The sequence below is a fragment of the Geotrypetes seraphini genome, chromosome 2 (assembly GCF_902459505.1).
Source record: "Geotrypetes seraphini chromosome 2, aGeoSer1.1, whole genome shotgun sequence".
NCBI lineage: Eukaryota > Metazoa > Chordata > Amphibia > Gymnophiona > Dermophiidae > Geotrypetes > Geotrypetes seraphini.
In genome coordinates this window covers 496,479,004-496,496,669 of record NC_047085.1, presented here as the reverse complement: position 1 = coordinate 496,496,669, position 17,666 = coordinate 496,479,004, and the positions used below count along the sequence as shown (strand labels likewise).

Below are 17,666 nucleotides of genomic sequence, written 5' to 3'. Positions count from 1 at the left end.
GCTTGAGTACCTGAACAAATTCATGTAAACCCTTCTGAGCTCCCTTGGGAGAACAATATAGAAAATTGAATAAATAAAGAAATAAAAGTGCTTCTCTGAAAATGTAATTTTGTCACTGCGCAGTAAGGTAAACGAGAGGACCTGTGAAGAGAAGAACAGTCGGCCTGAGAGCTGGCTGCTTGCACAAACATCTTTTTTCATCCCTCCTCTTTTCTTATCTGCTTTTTTTTTCGGTCTCTCTCAAGGCCTTATACAAAAGGGTCTGTATTTAGGCTCCTCCGGGGAAGAGGCAGCCAGCCAGAGGGACCCAAAGAGCCATCCTCCCTCCAGAAACAGCCAGGTACGCCTAAGAAAATCAGACGGGGACGGGGTGGGCAGCAGAGCAGAGCATTACTGCATTTGTCTTTTGTCTTTGTTTTGTTCTATTTCTATCATTTAAATTTCTCCAGAATTCTACTTTTCAACGGCTCCCCCTTCTGCTTCTATTCCTTTCTCTCCTCTCTTCTACCTTCCAAAGTATTTAGATCAATGCTGTCTTGTTAAAATGTTTATTTTATTTTTATTTTTCCTCTAACTCTACTTTTCACTTCTCTATTACCCTCCAGGTACTTTAGTTAGATTGTGAGCCTTCGGGACAGTAAGGGAATTTTTCAAGTACCTTTCTTATTTCTAATCTTAATGTATATTTTCTGTAAACCGCTTAGAACCTAACGGATGTAGCGGTATATAAGAAATAAATTACATTACATTACATTTGGAGTGTGATGCGTTCCAATGGAATGGTTCTTTTGCTATTGTTGAGGTTGGATTTGCTTTCGTTGTAATTGTGATCTGCTTTTGAATTGTTCTACGGTTTCATGGAGTAGAAATGATTCCCACACAGTCTGGGAGGGGTGGGAGGTTTGGTTGTTGGTTTTCCATATCTGTATTCTGTTTTTGGGCTGCCTTGCTTGCTGTGGGGGGTGGGAGGATTTGGATTATTCTAAAACTCCCTGTATTGGGTTTATGCTTCCATTTTGACATCTGCTTCTTTTTGTATGGTTCTTTTCCGATTGTATTCTGCCCCGAATGGGGTGGTTGGTGTGAATATGCGGATGCATTTATGTCTTTTCTGTTTTATGTGCTGTTGCTTTTGCCCAATAAAGAAATATTAAACATTAAAAAAAAAAAAAAAAAAGGTATGGGGCAGTGGTGCGGGCATGTGCGGGGGACAGGAGAGGGGTGCCACCGCCCTGGGCACCAATCATCCTCGCTAAGCCACTTCTGCAGATACTTGTAACGCACTCTTGATGCTTGATGACCATTGTTTCTGGAGCTGTACCTGCAGATGCTTGTAAACTCACTCTCTTTCACATTAAATATTATCTGTCATTTTGATGTAAAAAAAAAAATAAATAAAAAAAAAATTAAGCTAAATACAGAGGAATCAAATATACCTCTCACTTTCTTTTAGGCTTGAATGGAAGTGGAGGGTAAGATCTCTGAGAGGAGATTGGCGCCTTTTCAGTTTTAGGGGGTTCTTTTTGGCTGAGATTAAGGGGGACAGAGAGAGGGAGAATTACCGCCCTGCAACGTGACCTCTGTTGGGGATCTAATTCCTTTAGGACCACTTCCAAAGATTTAAGTTTCTGGAAGGAATAACTACTGCTCAAAATCAATCACCTATCGTGATTATAATAAAATTGAACTTTCCTCAATTAGTGCATCATTCGACTTAAAAATAGAAAACTCGAAACTTGTTAAAATAAAAGAAATTGTGGGCTCTTAACACTTGGTACATTAGGTAGATTCACACTGTTGAGTCTTATGGCTAGGGCTGTTTAGCCTGGAGAAGAAACGGCTCAGGGGAGATACGATAGACGCGGCGTAAGTGGTTAGAGCGCTTCACGGCCTTCCCTCTGCTGTCCAGTGTTGCCGCCGCCGCTGTTTTCGGCTGCTTCGGAGGTAGGTCGGTCTCATGGTGGGAGGGTTGGTGGGGTTCTGCTGCACAGGGGGATGGGAGGAAGGGGGGAGAGAAAGGAAAGAGGAAGAACTGGGGTGGAGGAGAGGAAGGGAGAGACGATTGTTGCACATGAAAAAAAAAAAAAAATGACATCCCCGAAAATAATGCATTTTTTTGGAGCTAAAATTAATATAAGATCCTGTCTTATTTTGGGGGAAACACGGTATTATTTTGGGGGTGAGATCTGGGGCGGTGCTTGGGTTTCTCCAGACAAAAGGCGTCCCGCTGCCTTTGCTTCTAGCTTTGCCGCATGTAGAAACATAGACACATAGAAAAAAGCAGCAGAAAAGGGCTATAGCCCACCAAGTCTGCCCATTCCAAGTATCCCCTCCCCTGAATTTACTCCCTTAAAGATCCCATGTGAGTATCCCATTTTCTCTTAAAATCCGTCACGCTGCTGGCCTTTATCACCTGGAGTGGGAGTCTGTTCCAATGATCCACTACTCTTTCGGTGAAGAAGTACTTCCTGGAGTCGCCATGAAACTTCCCTCCCCTGATTTTCAGCAGATGCCCTCTGGTGGTCGAGGGTCCCATGAGCATAGCCTCGGTAGAGAAAAGATGGACTTGCAAAGTATGCATGTAGTTTATAAAATCCGTAAGTAGGTGTGCACATTTGCACTTGCCTTGGAGCAGGTATAAATGTGTTTGTTGGGATTTAGGAGCTATTAGGACTGGATCGGGGGGCTTATTTTATAAAGGAAAGTAGGTGTCTTTGTTCTTTATACAATAGGCTCATATCAAATCAGGCCCGATAAGATACATATGGAAAAAAAAAAATGTAATTTTAAAAATATGTTGGAGGGTGATACCATGAAGTTGTAAGCTTTACCTCTGTATCCTGTTTTACGTTTTGAATTGCTTGGATATGAAATTATGGTCCCTCTTCTTCTCTCCCCGTCTCCCTTCCTTGACCACTCGTCTTTCAATCCCTCACAGCAATGGTTCTCGATCCGGTTCTTGGGATTCACTCAGTCAGGTTTTCAGGCTATCCACAATGAATACGAAGAGTATTGTATACAAGAGTGGCAGTGCATGCAAATCTGTTTCATGCATATTCATTAGAAACATGACGGAAGACAAAAGCTGAATGGCCCATGCTGTCTGGCCATCCACAATATCCGATATCTCCTCCGCTCCCTAAGAGATCCCACATACCTGTCCCATGCTATCTTGAATCCAAAAACAGTCTTCATTTCCACCACCTCCATCGGGAGACTATTCCACGCAACTACCACCCTTTCTGTAAAGAAGTATTTCCTTACATTACACTGATTCTATCACCTCTTAACTTCATCCTATGCCCTCTCCTTTCCGGAGTTTTCCTTCATTTGAAAAAAGGCTCATCTTTGTACATTAACATTACATTACATTACATTAGGGATTTCTATTCTGCCATTACCTTGCAGTTCAAGGCGGATTACAAAAGAATTATCCAAGATGTATTGAAACAAGAACTTACAAAAAAAAAAAAAAAAATTGGTCATTTTCAAAAAGAGTGAGAAATGGGTAAGGTTATTTGTTTGGGGTAGTTGGCTTTAGTGAGAGGTGGAGTTTGAGACTTGCGGTATAATTTCTTTTTTCAGAGTTTTCTTGAAGAGTATGGTCTTTATTTCTTTTCTAAAAGTCTTGTAGTCGAGGGAGATATTTTTTTTAATGTCTCTATCATATCCCCTCTCTCCCATCTTTTCTCCAGAGTATACATGTTATGGTCTCTAAGTCTGTTCCCAAACGATTTATGACAAAGACCACTAACCAATTTTGTCGCAGCCCTCTGGACTGACTCCATCCTATTTATAGATTTTAGAAGGTGGGGGTCTTCAAAATTGCACACAATATTCCAAATGGGGCCTCACCAGAGACTTATACAATGGAATTATCACCTCCCTTTTCTTATTGGCCATGCCTCTCAATATGCACCTAAACATTTTGACCATCGCCTTTTCTACTTGTTTTGCCACCCTGAGATCATCAGACACAATCAATCACCCCCAAGTCCCGCTGTTCCGCACATAGAAGTACTTTGCCTCCTATACTATACTGTTATCCTGGATTTTTGCAGCCCAAGTGCATGACCCTGAATTTTTGTTAGCATTAAATCTTAGTTGTCATTTACCAGACTATTCCTCAAGCTTCGCCAAATCTACATCCTCTGGTGTGTCTACCCTATTACAGAGCCTGGTATCATGTGCAAAAAGTTAACCTTTGCCAGAAAGTCCTTCGGCAATATCACTCACAAAGATGTTAAATAGAGCCAGCTCAAGAACAGATCCCTGTGGCACTCCACTGACAACATCCTTATCCACCAAGCAAACTCCATTTATGACTGCCCTTCATCTCCTTCCACTTAACCAGTTTTTAATCCTTTGTAGATATCTTGAAAATCTAACTGGCTGAGAATATCTTAAAAACTTTCCGTAAGCAATCTTCATGAGAAAAATGAACACCAAGGATCCCAACCAAGTCTCAATTATACAAAACAAAATGGACCCCTTTCTTCGATGTTTATGTATAATTAATAACGGACCTCGGTGGCTACCTTAGAGGTCTATCATGGTCCAAACTGAGCTTTAGTATGCCAAAATCATCATTAGCCCTTTCACAGTAGTAATATTCATATGAATTTCTTCTCAGTTATTTTTTTAAATGTTCTCTATAATCTATAAATTATGAATACTTATCTACAACTTCTTCAATCACATTGGATCAGTGGGAATACTGACATGATATCATGTTTCCAGATGAGATGGCAGGCGTGCTAAAGTAAGGGGATGCACCTTGAAACAGCCGTATGGCAAAACGTGATATCATGTCGATATCTCCATTGATCCAATATGATTGAAAAAGTTGAAGACGAGTATTCATCATTTATAGATATAGACAACATTTTTATAAAATAATTGATAAGAAAATCATTTGAATACTACTACTAAAGGGCTAATGATAATTTTGCAGTTAGTTGTCTGAGGTTATCCACCGAGGTCTGTTATTAATTATATATAAATAAATATCATAAGAACATAAGAATAGCCTTACTGGGACAAACCAATGGTCCATCAAGCCCGATAGCCCGTTCTCACGGTGGCCAATCCAGGTCACTAGTACCTGGCCAAAACCCAAGGAGTAGCAATATTCCGTACAGAATCTCAAAGAATAGCAAGATTCCGGAATCCCAGAGAGTAATAAGATTCTAGAACCCCAAACATTCCATGCTACCGATCCAGGGCAAGCAGTGGCTTCCCCCATGTGTTTCTCAATAACAGACTATGGACTTTTCCTCCAGGAAATTGTCCAAATCTTTCTTAAAACCAGCTACACTATTCGCTCTTACCACATCCTCTGGCAACGCGTTCCAGAGCCTAACTATTCTCTGAGTGAAAAAAAAGGGGATCCTTTTTGTTTTGTGCAATTGAGACTTGGTTGAGTATCTCATAAGGCAGTGGTCTCCAACCTTTTTCACATGTGGGGCTGCACTCTGAGGGCCACCAAAAGATTTCAAGCTTACACATACCACTTATTTTGTACACCCAGAGGCGTAGTGAGGGCGAGAGGCACCCGGAGCGGTGGTGCCCCAACCCTGCCCTCTTCTCCGTCCCCTCCCACCTCCACACGCTCCTTCCCCGCCCCCTCCTGCCACATGTGCACTGCTTCCCTTCCCCCGCACCTTTGTAACGTTCCCGGTGTGAGCAGCAACCCCCAACCTGTCGCGCTAGCGTCGGCTCTTTCTCTGACGTCACAGGTCCGGGAAGCGACATCAGATGAAGAGCCGAAGCTGGCGCGACATCAGGTTGGGGGTTGCAGTTCGTGCCGGGAACATTACGGAGGAGCGGGGGAAGGGAAGCGGCCGCAAGTGCGTCAGTGGGGGGTGGAGGGGGAAGATAAGAGGACGGGTGCCTGCGCCCTCAGCAAGATGGCGCCCTGGGCAGACTACGCCACTGTGTCCACCGCCTTGATCTTCTTGTTCAGATTGGGTATTAAACATTAACCCCCCCCCTCTTCTACGAAACTGCGATAGCAGTTTCTAACGCGGGGAGCCATGCTGAATGGCTTGCGCTGCTCCCGACGCTCATTGGGTTCCTATGAGCGTCGGGAGCAGCGCGGGCCTTTCAGCACGGCTCGCCGCGATAGAAACTGTTATTGCAGTTTCATAAAAGAGGGGGTAAAAATACAGACTAAAATTGATTGTACAACGTTTCAAGGATACATTTTGGAAAATTCACTTTATTGTGGATCGTCATCAGTAGCAAATTCCATACATGAAACCACCTGACTAACACACTTAGAGATTGTTTGCAGTTAGTATATCAAGTGGGCAAGATTGACATGAACACATTGACAGAATTTGAGGGACATTTCAGCCAACTGCTTGAGGGCCACCATGGAGAACTTCAGAGGGCCACACACCGAAGACCACTGTCGTAAGGAGTGGAACCGAATCGAGAACCCCCTTGCCCTGGCCAACGGGAGAAACGAGATATTCATTCCCTTGGATAGTTCTGCATATTCACTCCCCACTCCCAATACGCACCTTCTCCGCGAACAGGCCTTTTAATCCCCCTTGCCCCCTATTTTCTCCCCTTTCCCTCACTACCCCGTTCCTTCGGCTCTCCCTCTTCCCCACCCTCCCCCGACTTTATTCTCTCTCTCGCTATCTCATACCTTCCAACCCTTCCTTCTGTACTACCGTTACCTCTGCTTAATCTCGATCAAAGATTTCCCACCCCTGTAACTTTGCCTGTAATATTGCCTGTAACTTTTTCAAAATTTTGTAAATCCGTGTGTCATCACGGAGCTTAATTAATGGATGTGAACCACCTAGAACTTTATTGGTATGGCGGTATACAAGAATAAAATTATTATTATTATTCCTGGTACACTCTGTGTTTTTGTTGATGGCTTTTGTGTCCTTTTCACTGATGCCTCTGTTTGTATATCTCTTCGTTGCGCCGTGCTTGTTCCTCTTGTTGACTCCTTAATAAAAATGAAATTAAAAAAAAAAGAGAACCCCTTGCCCTACAGTACGGTGAAAATCCTGAGGTGAAGTATGGCTCATGCTGCATCCAGAACTAACACAGACATGTTCTCAGCAGGTCGTTGAAGGATCCACATTTTCACATCCGGAGAAATGGTTAAACTCTACGTCTTGGCCCTCCTCCTGGGCTCATTTTCCCCTTCCTACGGCACAGACGTTGGGCCTGATATATTGATGAGAATGAATGAGAAAGCGGCAGAATTCAGTAAGTGGCTAATAATATAATTTGCTTTATATGGGTCGCTGGCACTCTGCTCATGATATATCCAGTTGAAACACCTAATGTTATCCTTTGCACTCTACAGGACGAAACGTTTTGGCGTCAGGCTTCGGCTTTCAGAGCTGTTAATCGAGCATTTTTCAAGACACTTAATTCATCGGAATTTTTTTTTTTTTTTTCTTAATTTAATTCATGGCATTTATAACCTACTTTACCATCACCTTTCTCTACATTGCATTTGCTTTAAAAGAAAAATAAAAGAAGGTTCCTTCTTACCAAACAATAACTTCCCAGTGCTCATCACTAATGGTGCAAACAGGGCCGCAGCAAGAGCGACGAACCCTACATGCAAGAAAGGACCAAGGTTTCACAAAACAAGCGAGAATATCCAAAATCACACCAAGGCGTGCATATGATCTGTGTGCTATTAGCGTTGAACACTGGGGAGTTATTTCTTGGTGCTGTTCCCTGTGGTATTCTGCGCTGTAGAGAACAGCGCAGGAGTTCTGAGCATCGGCCTGTAGGTTCTGTAGTGCATGTGGCTTCAGCTACAAGACTATGGGCTCCTTTTATCAAGCAGCGCTAGCGATTTAACGCACGTAATGCCGTGCACTAAACCGCCGGCCGTGCTAGCCGCTAACGCCTCCTTTGAGCTGGCGGTAGTCTTTAGGCCAGCGCGGGGGTTAATGCATGATGAAAAGTCACGTGCGTTAACCCCGCTAGCGCGGCTTGATAAAAGGAGCCCTATATTTTTATTATAGGTATTTATACACCTAGGGTTGCCAGATTTTTCCAATCGGAAAATCCGGAACCCCTAGACCCGCCCAGTTCCACCCATCCCTGCCCTAATCCCACCCCCAGTTCTACCTTAGATCCGCCCCCCTCACTGCCTACTCTTGTCTATAAATAGTGTCGGGCGAGTAGGAAGTCCGTGCATGCTTGGATGTCATGCGATGATGTCACCACATGACATCCACACATGGCGCGGACTTCCTCTTTGCCCGATGCGATTTGCGGAGGCTTTTCAAAACCCAAAGTGCTGGGTTTTGAAAAGCCATCCGGACCCCCGGACAGGTCCTCAAAATGAAGACATGTCTGGGGAAATCTGGACGTCGGGTAACCCTATATATACTGCCTATCAAAGTTATCTAAGCGATTTACAATTGGGCACTCAAGCATTTCCCCTATCTGTCTAACGTACCTGGGGTGATGGAGGATTGAGTGACTTGCCCAAGGTCACAAGGAGCAGTGCCAGATTTGAACCCACAACCTCAGGGTGCTGAGGCTGTATCTCTAACTCCTAGGCCGCTCCTTCCACCACTGCTCTTGCAGTTCATAAATTTGATCCCTAGTGCAGTGCTTTTGCTAAGGAGCAAGGAAGAAGCAGCGGTAAATTTTGACTGTCCCGTTGAAACTTTTTGACAAGCAGCCAACAAACTTATCCTGAGGAGCAGTAAGAGCAGATAGCGTAGCTGGTTTTAAGAAAGGCTTGGACAATTTCCTGGAGGATAAGTCCGTAGTCTGTGGTTGAGACAGGCATGGGGGGGGGGGAGCCACTGCTTGCCCTGGATCGGTAGCATGGAATGTTGCTACTCTTTGAAGTTCTGGAATCTTTTGTTACTCTTTGGGATTCCGGAATCTTGCTGTTCTTTAGGATTCTATATGGAATATTGCTACACCTTGGGTTTTGGCCAGGTAAGAGTGACCTGGATTGGCCACCGTGAGAACGGGCTACTGGGCTTGATGGACCATTGGTCTGACCCAGTAAGGCTGTTCTTATGTTCTTATGTAACCTAAATGCATGACCCTGCATTTTATTTTAGTATTAAATCTTAGTTGCCACATTCTGGACCGTTTTTCAGACTTCACTGGGTCCCTTCTCGAGTTATTCACACCATTAGGGATGTATACTCTACTGAAGATTTTTGGCACCATCCACAAAGATGATACAAAACTTGCTTGCCCCCATTGGCTTTAATGGAACCTAATGAGAAAAAAAAAAAAAAAATCTTTCAGTATTTGAAAACCAACCAAATGGGTGACTGATCGGAAAACTAATCGAATTGAATTCCCCCCCCCCCCCCCCCGTGCACATTCCTACAGCCTTGCTCTTTAATTATACAATCTGACCCTACATTTTAAATGGATTGTGGCTTGCTGCTCTGGTCGAGTCTTGAAGCGTTATGATTTCATGGCTCTTATTGTGAGATTCGGCCTTACAGTAGTAGGAGATGATCCACTTATATGTTTTTGCTGCTGAGATGAATCGGTTCATAGACAACGGAGCGAAAGACAAAGGCGCGCCCGGACAATTGAGCGCAGCACGGAGGCGCGCGCCGCTCAAAATTACTGTTTTTAGGGGCTCCGATGGGGGGTTTTATTGGGGAACCCGCCCACTTTACTTAATAGACATCGCGCCGGCGTATGGGGGGGTTTGGGGGGTTGTAACCCTCCACATTTTACTGTAAACTTAACTTTTTCCCTAAAAACAGGGAAAAAGTGAAGTTTTCAGTAAAATGTGGGGGGGGTTACAACCCCCCAAACCCCCCTCAACGCGGCGCGATGTCTATTAAGTAAAGTGGGGGGGGTTCCCCCCCCACGCCCCCCCATAGGAGCCCTAAAAACAGTCATTTTGAGCGGCACGCACCTCTGCGCTGCGCTCAATTGTCTGGGCACGCCTTTGTCCCAGCGCGCTTTTGACCTGACACCAGATAAATCAGGTAATTTAACGGAAGAAGAAGAAGCTCACAGGGCGGTGCAGCACTCCTCTTTGAGGTTTGCTAAGTGCTTGCTTGGCTCACTTCCTGCAAGCTTAAATAGAGGCTCCATTGGTGGGGAGGGGGAGCAGAGGGGAGCTTCTGGGGTTCAACATTTGAACTTACATAGTAACATAGTGGGTACTTTTACTAAGGCACGCTAGCCGTTTTAGCGGGCGCTAAATATTAGCAGGCGCTAACCGCTAACGTGTCCATTATATTCTACTAGTGTTTAAGGCCGTTACATTAACGAGTGCTAGTAAAGCCTCCTTCTCTCACTTGTCCCCTATTTTCAACCCCAGCTCCAAACCCATTTTTTTCCTCCCCCCAGCCCCCTTCTCCCATCTTTTCCCTTTCAGCCCAAGCCTCCTTTTCTCACCAGCAGCATTTCCTTCCCCCCACTTCCTTGTGCAGCAGCAACATTCCCTCCCCCTCCATTTCCCTGTGCAGCAGCAGCATTTCCCTCCACCCCACTTCCCTGTCCCATTCCCTCCCCCTCCACTTCCCTGTGCAGCAGTATTTCTGTTTGTTTCTGGCCGGCTCCCTTACAGTCCCTTGCCGAAGTTATTTTTGAGCTTAAAGCTGCCGGAGCGGCTCCTCTCACGATCTGCACCTGTGTCGGAAGCCTTCTCTCTGATGTGATGTCAGAGAGGCTTCCGACGCAGGCGCGGCTCGTGAGAGGAGCCGTGGAGGCAGCTTTGAACTCAAAAATAACTTCGGCAAGGGACTGTAAGGGAGCCAGACCGCGGGAGTGAGGGCAGGAGGGGGGAATTGCCTCCGAGTGTCCCTGCTTCAGGTGCCTCCGCATGCGCAGAAGAAACCACTACTGACTCCTTCTACTGCACATGTGAAGCCACGGAGCTACAGAGCACGGATCATGCAGGTAGGAGTGTGCATGCGCGCTTAGGGTTTTATTATTAGTGATGGATGCGTTAGCATGCGCTAATATTTAGTGCGCGCTAAATCGACTAGCTCGCCTTAGTAAAAGAGGGGGGATAGTAACATAGTAGATGACGGTAGATAAAGGCTCGAATGGTCCATCCAGTCTGCCCAACCTGATTCAATTAAAACAATTTTTTTTTTCTTCTTAGCTAGTTCTGGGCAAGAATCCAAAGCTCTGCCCAGTACTGTACTTAGGTTCCAACTACTGAAGTCTCCGTCAAAGCTCACTCAAGCCCATCTACACCCACCCAGCTAGTGCTGTCCGATTCAGGAAAAAAAATTTTGATTCGATTCAATTCAGCCTATTGAATCGATTTTTCGATTCGATTCGATTTTCCTGCCCAATTGGGTGTTTTTTTCCAAACATCCTGGTGGGTTTATTTTATAGCTTCTTCACCCTCTTTGCCCTCTCCTACCCACACTGGTCCTGTGGTGTAAACAAAATAAACAAACAAAAAATACTTTTCCTCTCTCTATTAAATCCTAGCTCACGTTTGCGATTCAACACCAGCTCTGGAAGGATACACATTTCAAATCTGACAGATTGTAATCACAAAACAGAAAATAAAATTATTTTTCCTACCTTTTGTTTTCTGGTCATTTTTCAAATCTTGTTGGTCCCATGTTGGTCTGGTTGTCTTCTGATCAGGCTGTCCTTCTTTCTCCGTGCTAACCATCCATCTTCCATCTCTGTCCTCCCCTTCTGTTTCCCTTTCCTCCCCCGGAGGTTTGGCATCTTTCCTTTTTTTCATTTCCATCCCCCCGCAGCTGCAGTGATGGACCCCACCATCTCTCCTTTTCTCATCTACCCTTTCATCCAACATCTCTCTTCTGTGTCCCTGTTCCTATGCTCCCTCTATGCCCAGCATCTTATCCCTCCCCATATCCAGCTTCTTCTTTCTCTCTTCCTTACCTCCTGTATCCCCTTCCCCAGGTACAGGCTTTCTCCTACTATCGCTCTTGCTATCCTGCACCTTGCCCACCTACTTTGGAGCAGTATCTGTCCCTCTTGTACCCTTCCCATTGTGGTCTTGATTTCTCTCTCCCTCTCTCCATTAGTCCAGCACCTCTCCTCTGCTTTCCTCCCCCTTTTTTGGTTTGGTCTCTCTCTTCCCTTCACTTCACCCCAGGTCTGACATCTCCTCTCCCCTCTCTTACTACTTCCTCCTCCTCCCTCTGCACAGGTCTGCCTCCCTGCCCTGAAGGCCTGCTCCCCTTCAAGAAGACCTGTTCCCCCCTGGAAGGCCTGCTCCCCCCAGGAAGGCACTTTCTCTCTTCCTCCCCACGCGAAGGCCTGCTCCCTCCACGAGGCCTGCTCCCCCCTGCACATTTTCTCCTTCTCCCCGCCACGAAGGCCTGCTCCCCCCCCACTGCAAACGAAAGCCTGCTCCCCCCACTGCGAAGGCACATTTTCTCCTTCCCCCCGCCGGAAACGAATGCCTGCTCCCCCCGCAAGCCTGCACCTTCTCCACTCTTACCTCCTTAACACTAATAGGGTAGTCTGCAGGCTCGCTGGTGTTATAGCGATCCCTGCAGCTGCCCGTGGTCCTCAGCGGCACGTTCTCTCTGCCGCAATCCTGCCGCTGATGTCAAAGCAGGGGCAGGATCGCGGCAGAGAGAATGTGCTGCTGAGGACCATGGGCAGCTGCAGGGATCGCTATAACACCAGCGAGCCTTCAAGCTGCCCTATTAGCCTAAAGGAGGTAAGAGTGGTGTAGCTGGGGGAGGCAAGAATAGGCAAGCTGGGGGAGGCCTTTCTGACCGACCCTCCCTCCTCAAGCAGGAGCAGTAGCGGATGGCCAGCAAGAGACAGTGCTACAGCTCCTGTTTTAGGAAGGCATGGGGAAGGGTCAGCCATTGAATTGGGAGGCCGATTTTTTTTAAAAAATTGAATCGATTCGAATCGATTCGCCTGATTCGAATTGGTGAGTCAATTCGAATCGGGCAGCACAACTCCCAGCCATTGAAGCCCTCATGTTCCTCTCCATCATAGCTCATCTTATATCACAAAATCTTGTTTGGCTATATCAGATCAGATCAGTCCCTAGTAGCAACCATTAATACTTAGGGGTTCTTATATGAAGGTGCGCTAATGAGTTTAGCAAGCGCTAATCGATAGTACACACTTTGCATGGGGGGGGGGGGGGGTCTGAGCTGTCAAGCCTTATGTTCTTGTCAGTGCCTGAGCCAATCAGCGCTCAGGCACGGATCAGAAAGTAAGGCAACGACAGCTCAGACCTGTTCGCAAATTTTGGCCACAAATGTGGCACAATGAGGTTAAAGAATCACTTGGCGATTATAGAGAATTTTAATAGTAATGACCTCGTTATACTACATTTGCATGGCAGTACCGGAGACTGCCATAAAACTGGGAAAAGACCACGGTAAAGCCGTTTTAATAATCAGTCGCTAAATACACGCACGCTACACCGGCTGGAACCGGTTTAGTGAGCACGATATAAGCCGATTTTAGTTTTGAGAATCTGGCCCTAAGTCCATTAGCACATCTTAGCAAAAAGGACCCCAAAATTTTTTGTCACTTGATGGACTTGTGATATCTGCTACAGAAGTCCTCTGAAGAATTAGTAATCCTATCCTTTTTGTACCAACAGTGTGCCTGTCCCAAAGAGGCCTCATCGAGAATTCATTGGCGGCAATATCTATTCCAAATTTTTCTTCTGGTAGCAACCTCAGTGTCAACGTCCTGAACATTGTGAAGTGAGTCAGTCTTGGTTCTTGGTTGTAGCCAGAGCTACATGTCGGGTTTTGCCATAAGGCAGAATAGCAACAGAGAGTATGGAATCTTCTAGAGAAACTTTTTGTTCAAATCTCAGGCATGTTACAATCAAAGAATTTCAGGCCAGACCTGAGGTAGCCAACTGTACTCCTGTAGGATGAGTGATCAGACACACTGGCCTGTGTCCCATATGGTAGTTGCAAACATGGAGACAGAAGAATTGTTTCATGAATCAATTATACCTGTAGACTGAGAGGGGGGAGGGGTCGATAGTGAGTGATGCCACAGCCATTGGCATTTCACTAGTTAAGTGTACAGCTGAATGCGTGGCCTAGGCCAGGGGTGGGGGAACGAGGGCTGCAATCCAGTCGGGTTTTCAGGATTTCCCCCAATGAATATGCATGAGCTTTATTTGCATACTCGTACAATGGAGGCAGTGCACGCAAATAGATCTCATGCGTATTCATTGGGGAAATCCTGAAAACCCAGCTGGATTGGGGCCCTCGTTCCCCACCCCAGGCCTAAGCATTGCCTTTAATCCATAGAAATAAAGCATCGTTTTGATATTTTTCCGCAGCTGAGCTTTCTTTATACATTTTCTTCTTCATTCTAATCCTGCCCTTTTCATACTTTTAGAATACAAACCAAGAATGTCGTCATCGTACAGATCTCTGTGGACTTTATACCTCAAACGAAGGGCAAGTTCACCTTTGGGGCAGACCTGACTCTTGAAGCCATAACGTAAGTATGAGCTTTCGGGACAGGAGGAAGATGGGAGCAATTATTCCCAAGCTTCAGCTCTGATCAATTAGCTGATCCCTAGTAGACACACAAATAAAATGATCATTTTTTAAAGGGTCTCGAAGTTAATATGGATCATCATGACAGTTTAAAATGTTGGTGTTATATAAGGCCTTGCATCAAGCTTTACCAAAAGTAGTGGCTACTTTATTTGAGTTACGTATACCATCTCAATCCTTGCGTTCACAAGTTTCAAGATTTATTAAAATTTGATTTGATCGCTTATCAAGTGTTTCTAAGCGAAATACAAGAAAAATTTTTTTTTTAAGAACATTAAAAGTCATACAGCTTAAAAATTATTCGCAATAAACATACAAATTATTTGCAATAAACAATGCAAATACATAAGACCAGCAGGGGTAGAACTACAATTTGTTTTAGAAAAGAGAGGTAACATATATGGAAAGCAGAATAAGGATGGGGTGGGGGAAAAAATGTAAAGAGGGAAATAGAAATAACGTTTGGGAGGAGTTATAGGTTGAAGGCATCTTTAAACCGAAAGCTTTTCAGGGAACTTTTAAAACATGTTAAGTTTCCTCCTCTCTTAAGTATGTTGGCATAGCGTTCTAGATCCTAGGCGCATTCACGGAGAAGATATCTAGCCTTCGGGTTCCTATTATTTTCAGTGATGGGACAGTTAACAGTTTTTGATCCATAGATCGGAGAGTACGTGAGGTAGTATATGGAATAAGTAATTTATCTATGAATTGTGGTTCTTTTGAGGATTGGGTTTTAGACGTTAGAAGTAAGATTTTTAACGTGATCTAGTTGTTAATTGTTCCATGTGTACGGATCATAGTTAAGGCAGCTATTCGTTCCAGGGTTTTTGCTGTGGTGAGTATGTACTGTGACAGGGAAGCTCCTGTCACAGTGAAAACTACTGCTAAAACTCCCCAACATGCAGCACAAGGTCCTGTAAAACCCGGCGTGGAGCCAGGACAGCTGGCTCAGCCAAGAGAATGCAAGCAAAGGCAGGTCCCAGCACAGCTGAAGAGCCAGTTAGGGAAGGCTCTGAAAACACCTAAGTTCCCCTATCACTCCTTTCCCCAAGTCAGGGAGAAACCTGACACCAATTTGGAAAGGGGTGGAGTCAGACCCTGGAGTTTGCAGGCTGGGAAGCCACAAAGGCAAAGTCAGTTAGAGTGGAAAGAGAAGGACACAGCTGGCTCTGATTACAGAAGCCAAACAGCCCACAGAGATTCCAGCTTTGACACATGGTCTAAGCCCCAGCAGGGACGTTTTGGAGGAGGCCAGCTCACCAGGAATGGCAGTACCACACCCGGGAGGTACAGTGACTGGCAGCTTAAACCCCAGGGAGAAGGGCTGGAAAATGATCCCCATGGAAATGCTGCAGAGGTTTTGGAAGACATGCAGGAAGGGGGATGAGATGCAGAAATGGAAAGCCAGAGTTCCCATGAGGGTGAATGGGAAATGTGTAGTGTCCCTGGGGATAGTATAAGTGAAGAGGACATGGACCTGGGAGGGTACTGTGTGTGAGAGTCCTCAGCTGATTGCATTAAAAAAGTTGTCCATTGTTTTTTTTTCACACTGAAGCCAAAGCATTGTGGCAGGCAGAGCTGAGGCAGCCCGGCCTAATTAGGTGAGAAAAGCTTGTGTAAATACAGAAGGAGCTGAGACTGTGTTTGTTTACCTATGTTTATATGTGTTTTTATAATGTAACCTGCATAGATTTTTGGTTATGTGGAATATAAATGTTTTAAATAAATAATATCTATTTTAAGACCGCAGGTGTGAAAATGTGCGTGGGTAACGTTATTCAGATTAAGGGCTCCTTTTATCAAGCTGCGGTAGGGGTTTAACGCGCGTTAAACCACCTACCGCGCTAGTTGCTAATGCCTCCATTGACAAGGCATTAGTTTTTTGGCTTGCCACGGGGGTTAGCGCGTGATGAAATGTCCGACACGCTAACCCCCGTAGCGCGCCTTGATAAAAGGAGCCCTAAGAGTAAGTAAAGTATGTCACTGGTTTTGCGTCTATTAACTGGGTTCCATTGTATATATTGGGAATTATGATAAAATAATGCTTGTTGATCTTGTTAAGATGTGCTAATTGGTAATGCCTGTCGGTAACTAGGCCTCAGTTAAGAGATTTGCTCTATGCACCAATTACTTTATAATCAATTCTTGTTCTGGAAATATAAAGAGGGCAAGATTATTGCAGCTATTTGGGTCTCACCATGTCTGGGTAAGTGATTGAGGTAATTGAGGCAGGACTGTTGGTCACCATTTTGAATTTTGGTGGGAAGGTCTACAAACAGGTGCCTAGAAGTAGGCACCACTTGTATCCTTTGAGGGTGCCATTAATTGACAGGTGCCTATGTGCACGAGATGTTATTATGTTATAAGGCAGTGCCTAAGTGCCACAGAGCCTAACTGCAAGGAGGCCATACATGTGGGTGCAGAATTGGCAAGCCATGGGCTTGTCTCTCAGTTAAGCACATACACTTCCCCCTCCCCATTCGCGGTTTCGGTAATCGCGATTTCACATATTCGCAATTTTTGGGGGGAGGAGGAAAAAGAAAAAAAAAAAACATCGTTAAGTCTTCCCCCGGCATCCCGGCCTTACCTGGTGGTCTAGCGGGCTTTTGGGGCAGGAACGATCTTCCTACGCTCCTGCCCCGTGCAGATCGCCATTAGGAAATAGCTGTAGGGAGTTCCCGTCGTAGTCTCGAGAGACTACAGGAACTCACGGCAGCCATTTCCTAATGGCGATCTGCACGGGGCAGGAGCGTAGGAAGATCGCTCCTGCCCCGAAAGCCCGCTAGACCACCAAGTACGGCCGGGAAGGCGGGAGGGAGGCCGGGGTGGGTCAGAGCCGGATATTCGCAGTTTTTCGCCATTTGCAGTCCGGCTCTGTCCCTATCCCCCGCGAATCCGGAGGGAGAAGTGTAGTTTATTGGATAGGAGAGAAGAGGAGAAGAGGACATTTTCTGAGAGGAGAGGAGGAGAGGACAATTCTCTGGGTGAGTATATATTATTTTGGTCTGAGCTTTGATAATTTTAGGGCTAAAAGTTAAATTGTAGGTTCCTTTATATAGACAGTTTAGATCTTAAAAGAGCAAACTTTACTTAGCTAGTTTCCACAGTATAAAAGCTTTTTATAGTTTTTAAACTAGAACTTTTTGCTAGAGAGAGTCTCTGGCAGACATAGCAGGGACT

General features: G+C 45.3%; 1 protein-coding gene across 2 annotated transcripts in view; it reads left to right on the top strand.

Moving 5' to 3' along the window:
- The first annotated feature begins 253 nt into the window (after window positions 1-253).
- The window catches only part of LOC117354436 (BPI fold-containing family B member 4-like), an 87,446-nt gene continuing 70,033 nt past the window's right edge, over window positions 254-17,666 (top strand). The window contains exons 1-4 of one of the 2 annotated variants that reach the window (XM_033931970.1): window positions 254-340; window positions 7,090-7,236; window positions 13,562-13,667; window positions 14,323-14,427. In XM_033931970.1, coding sequence (XP_033787861.1) covers window positions 7,125-7,236; window positions 13,562-13,667; window positions 14,323-14,427 — 323 coding nt within the window. In that variant the 5' untranslated portion in view covers window positions 254-340; window positions 7,090-7,124. Of the gene's footprint in view, window positions 341-7,089; window positions 7,237-13,561; window positions 13,668-14,322; window positions 14,428-15,626; window positions 15,774-16,041; window positions 16,088-17,666 lie in introns of those variants that run through there. The other variant, XM_033931971.1, reaches the window with a different exon arrangement.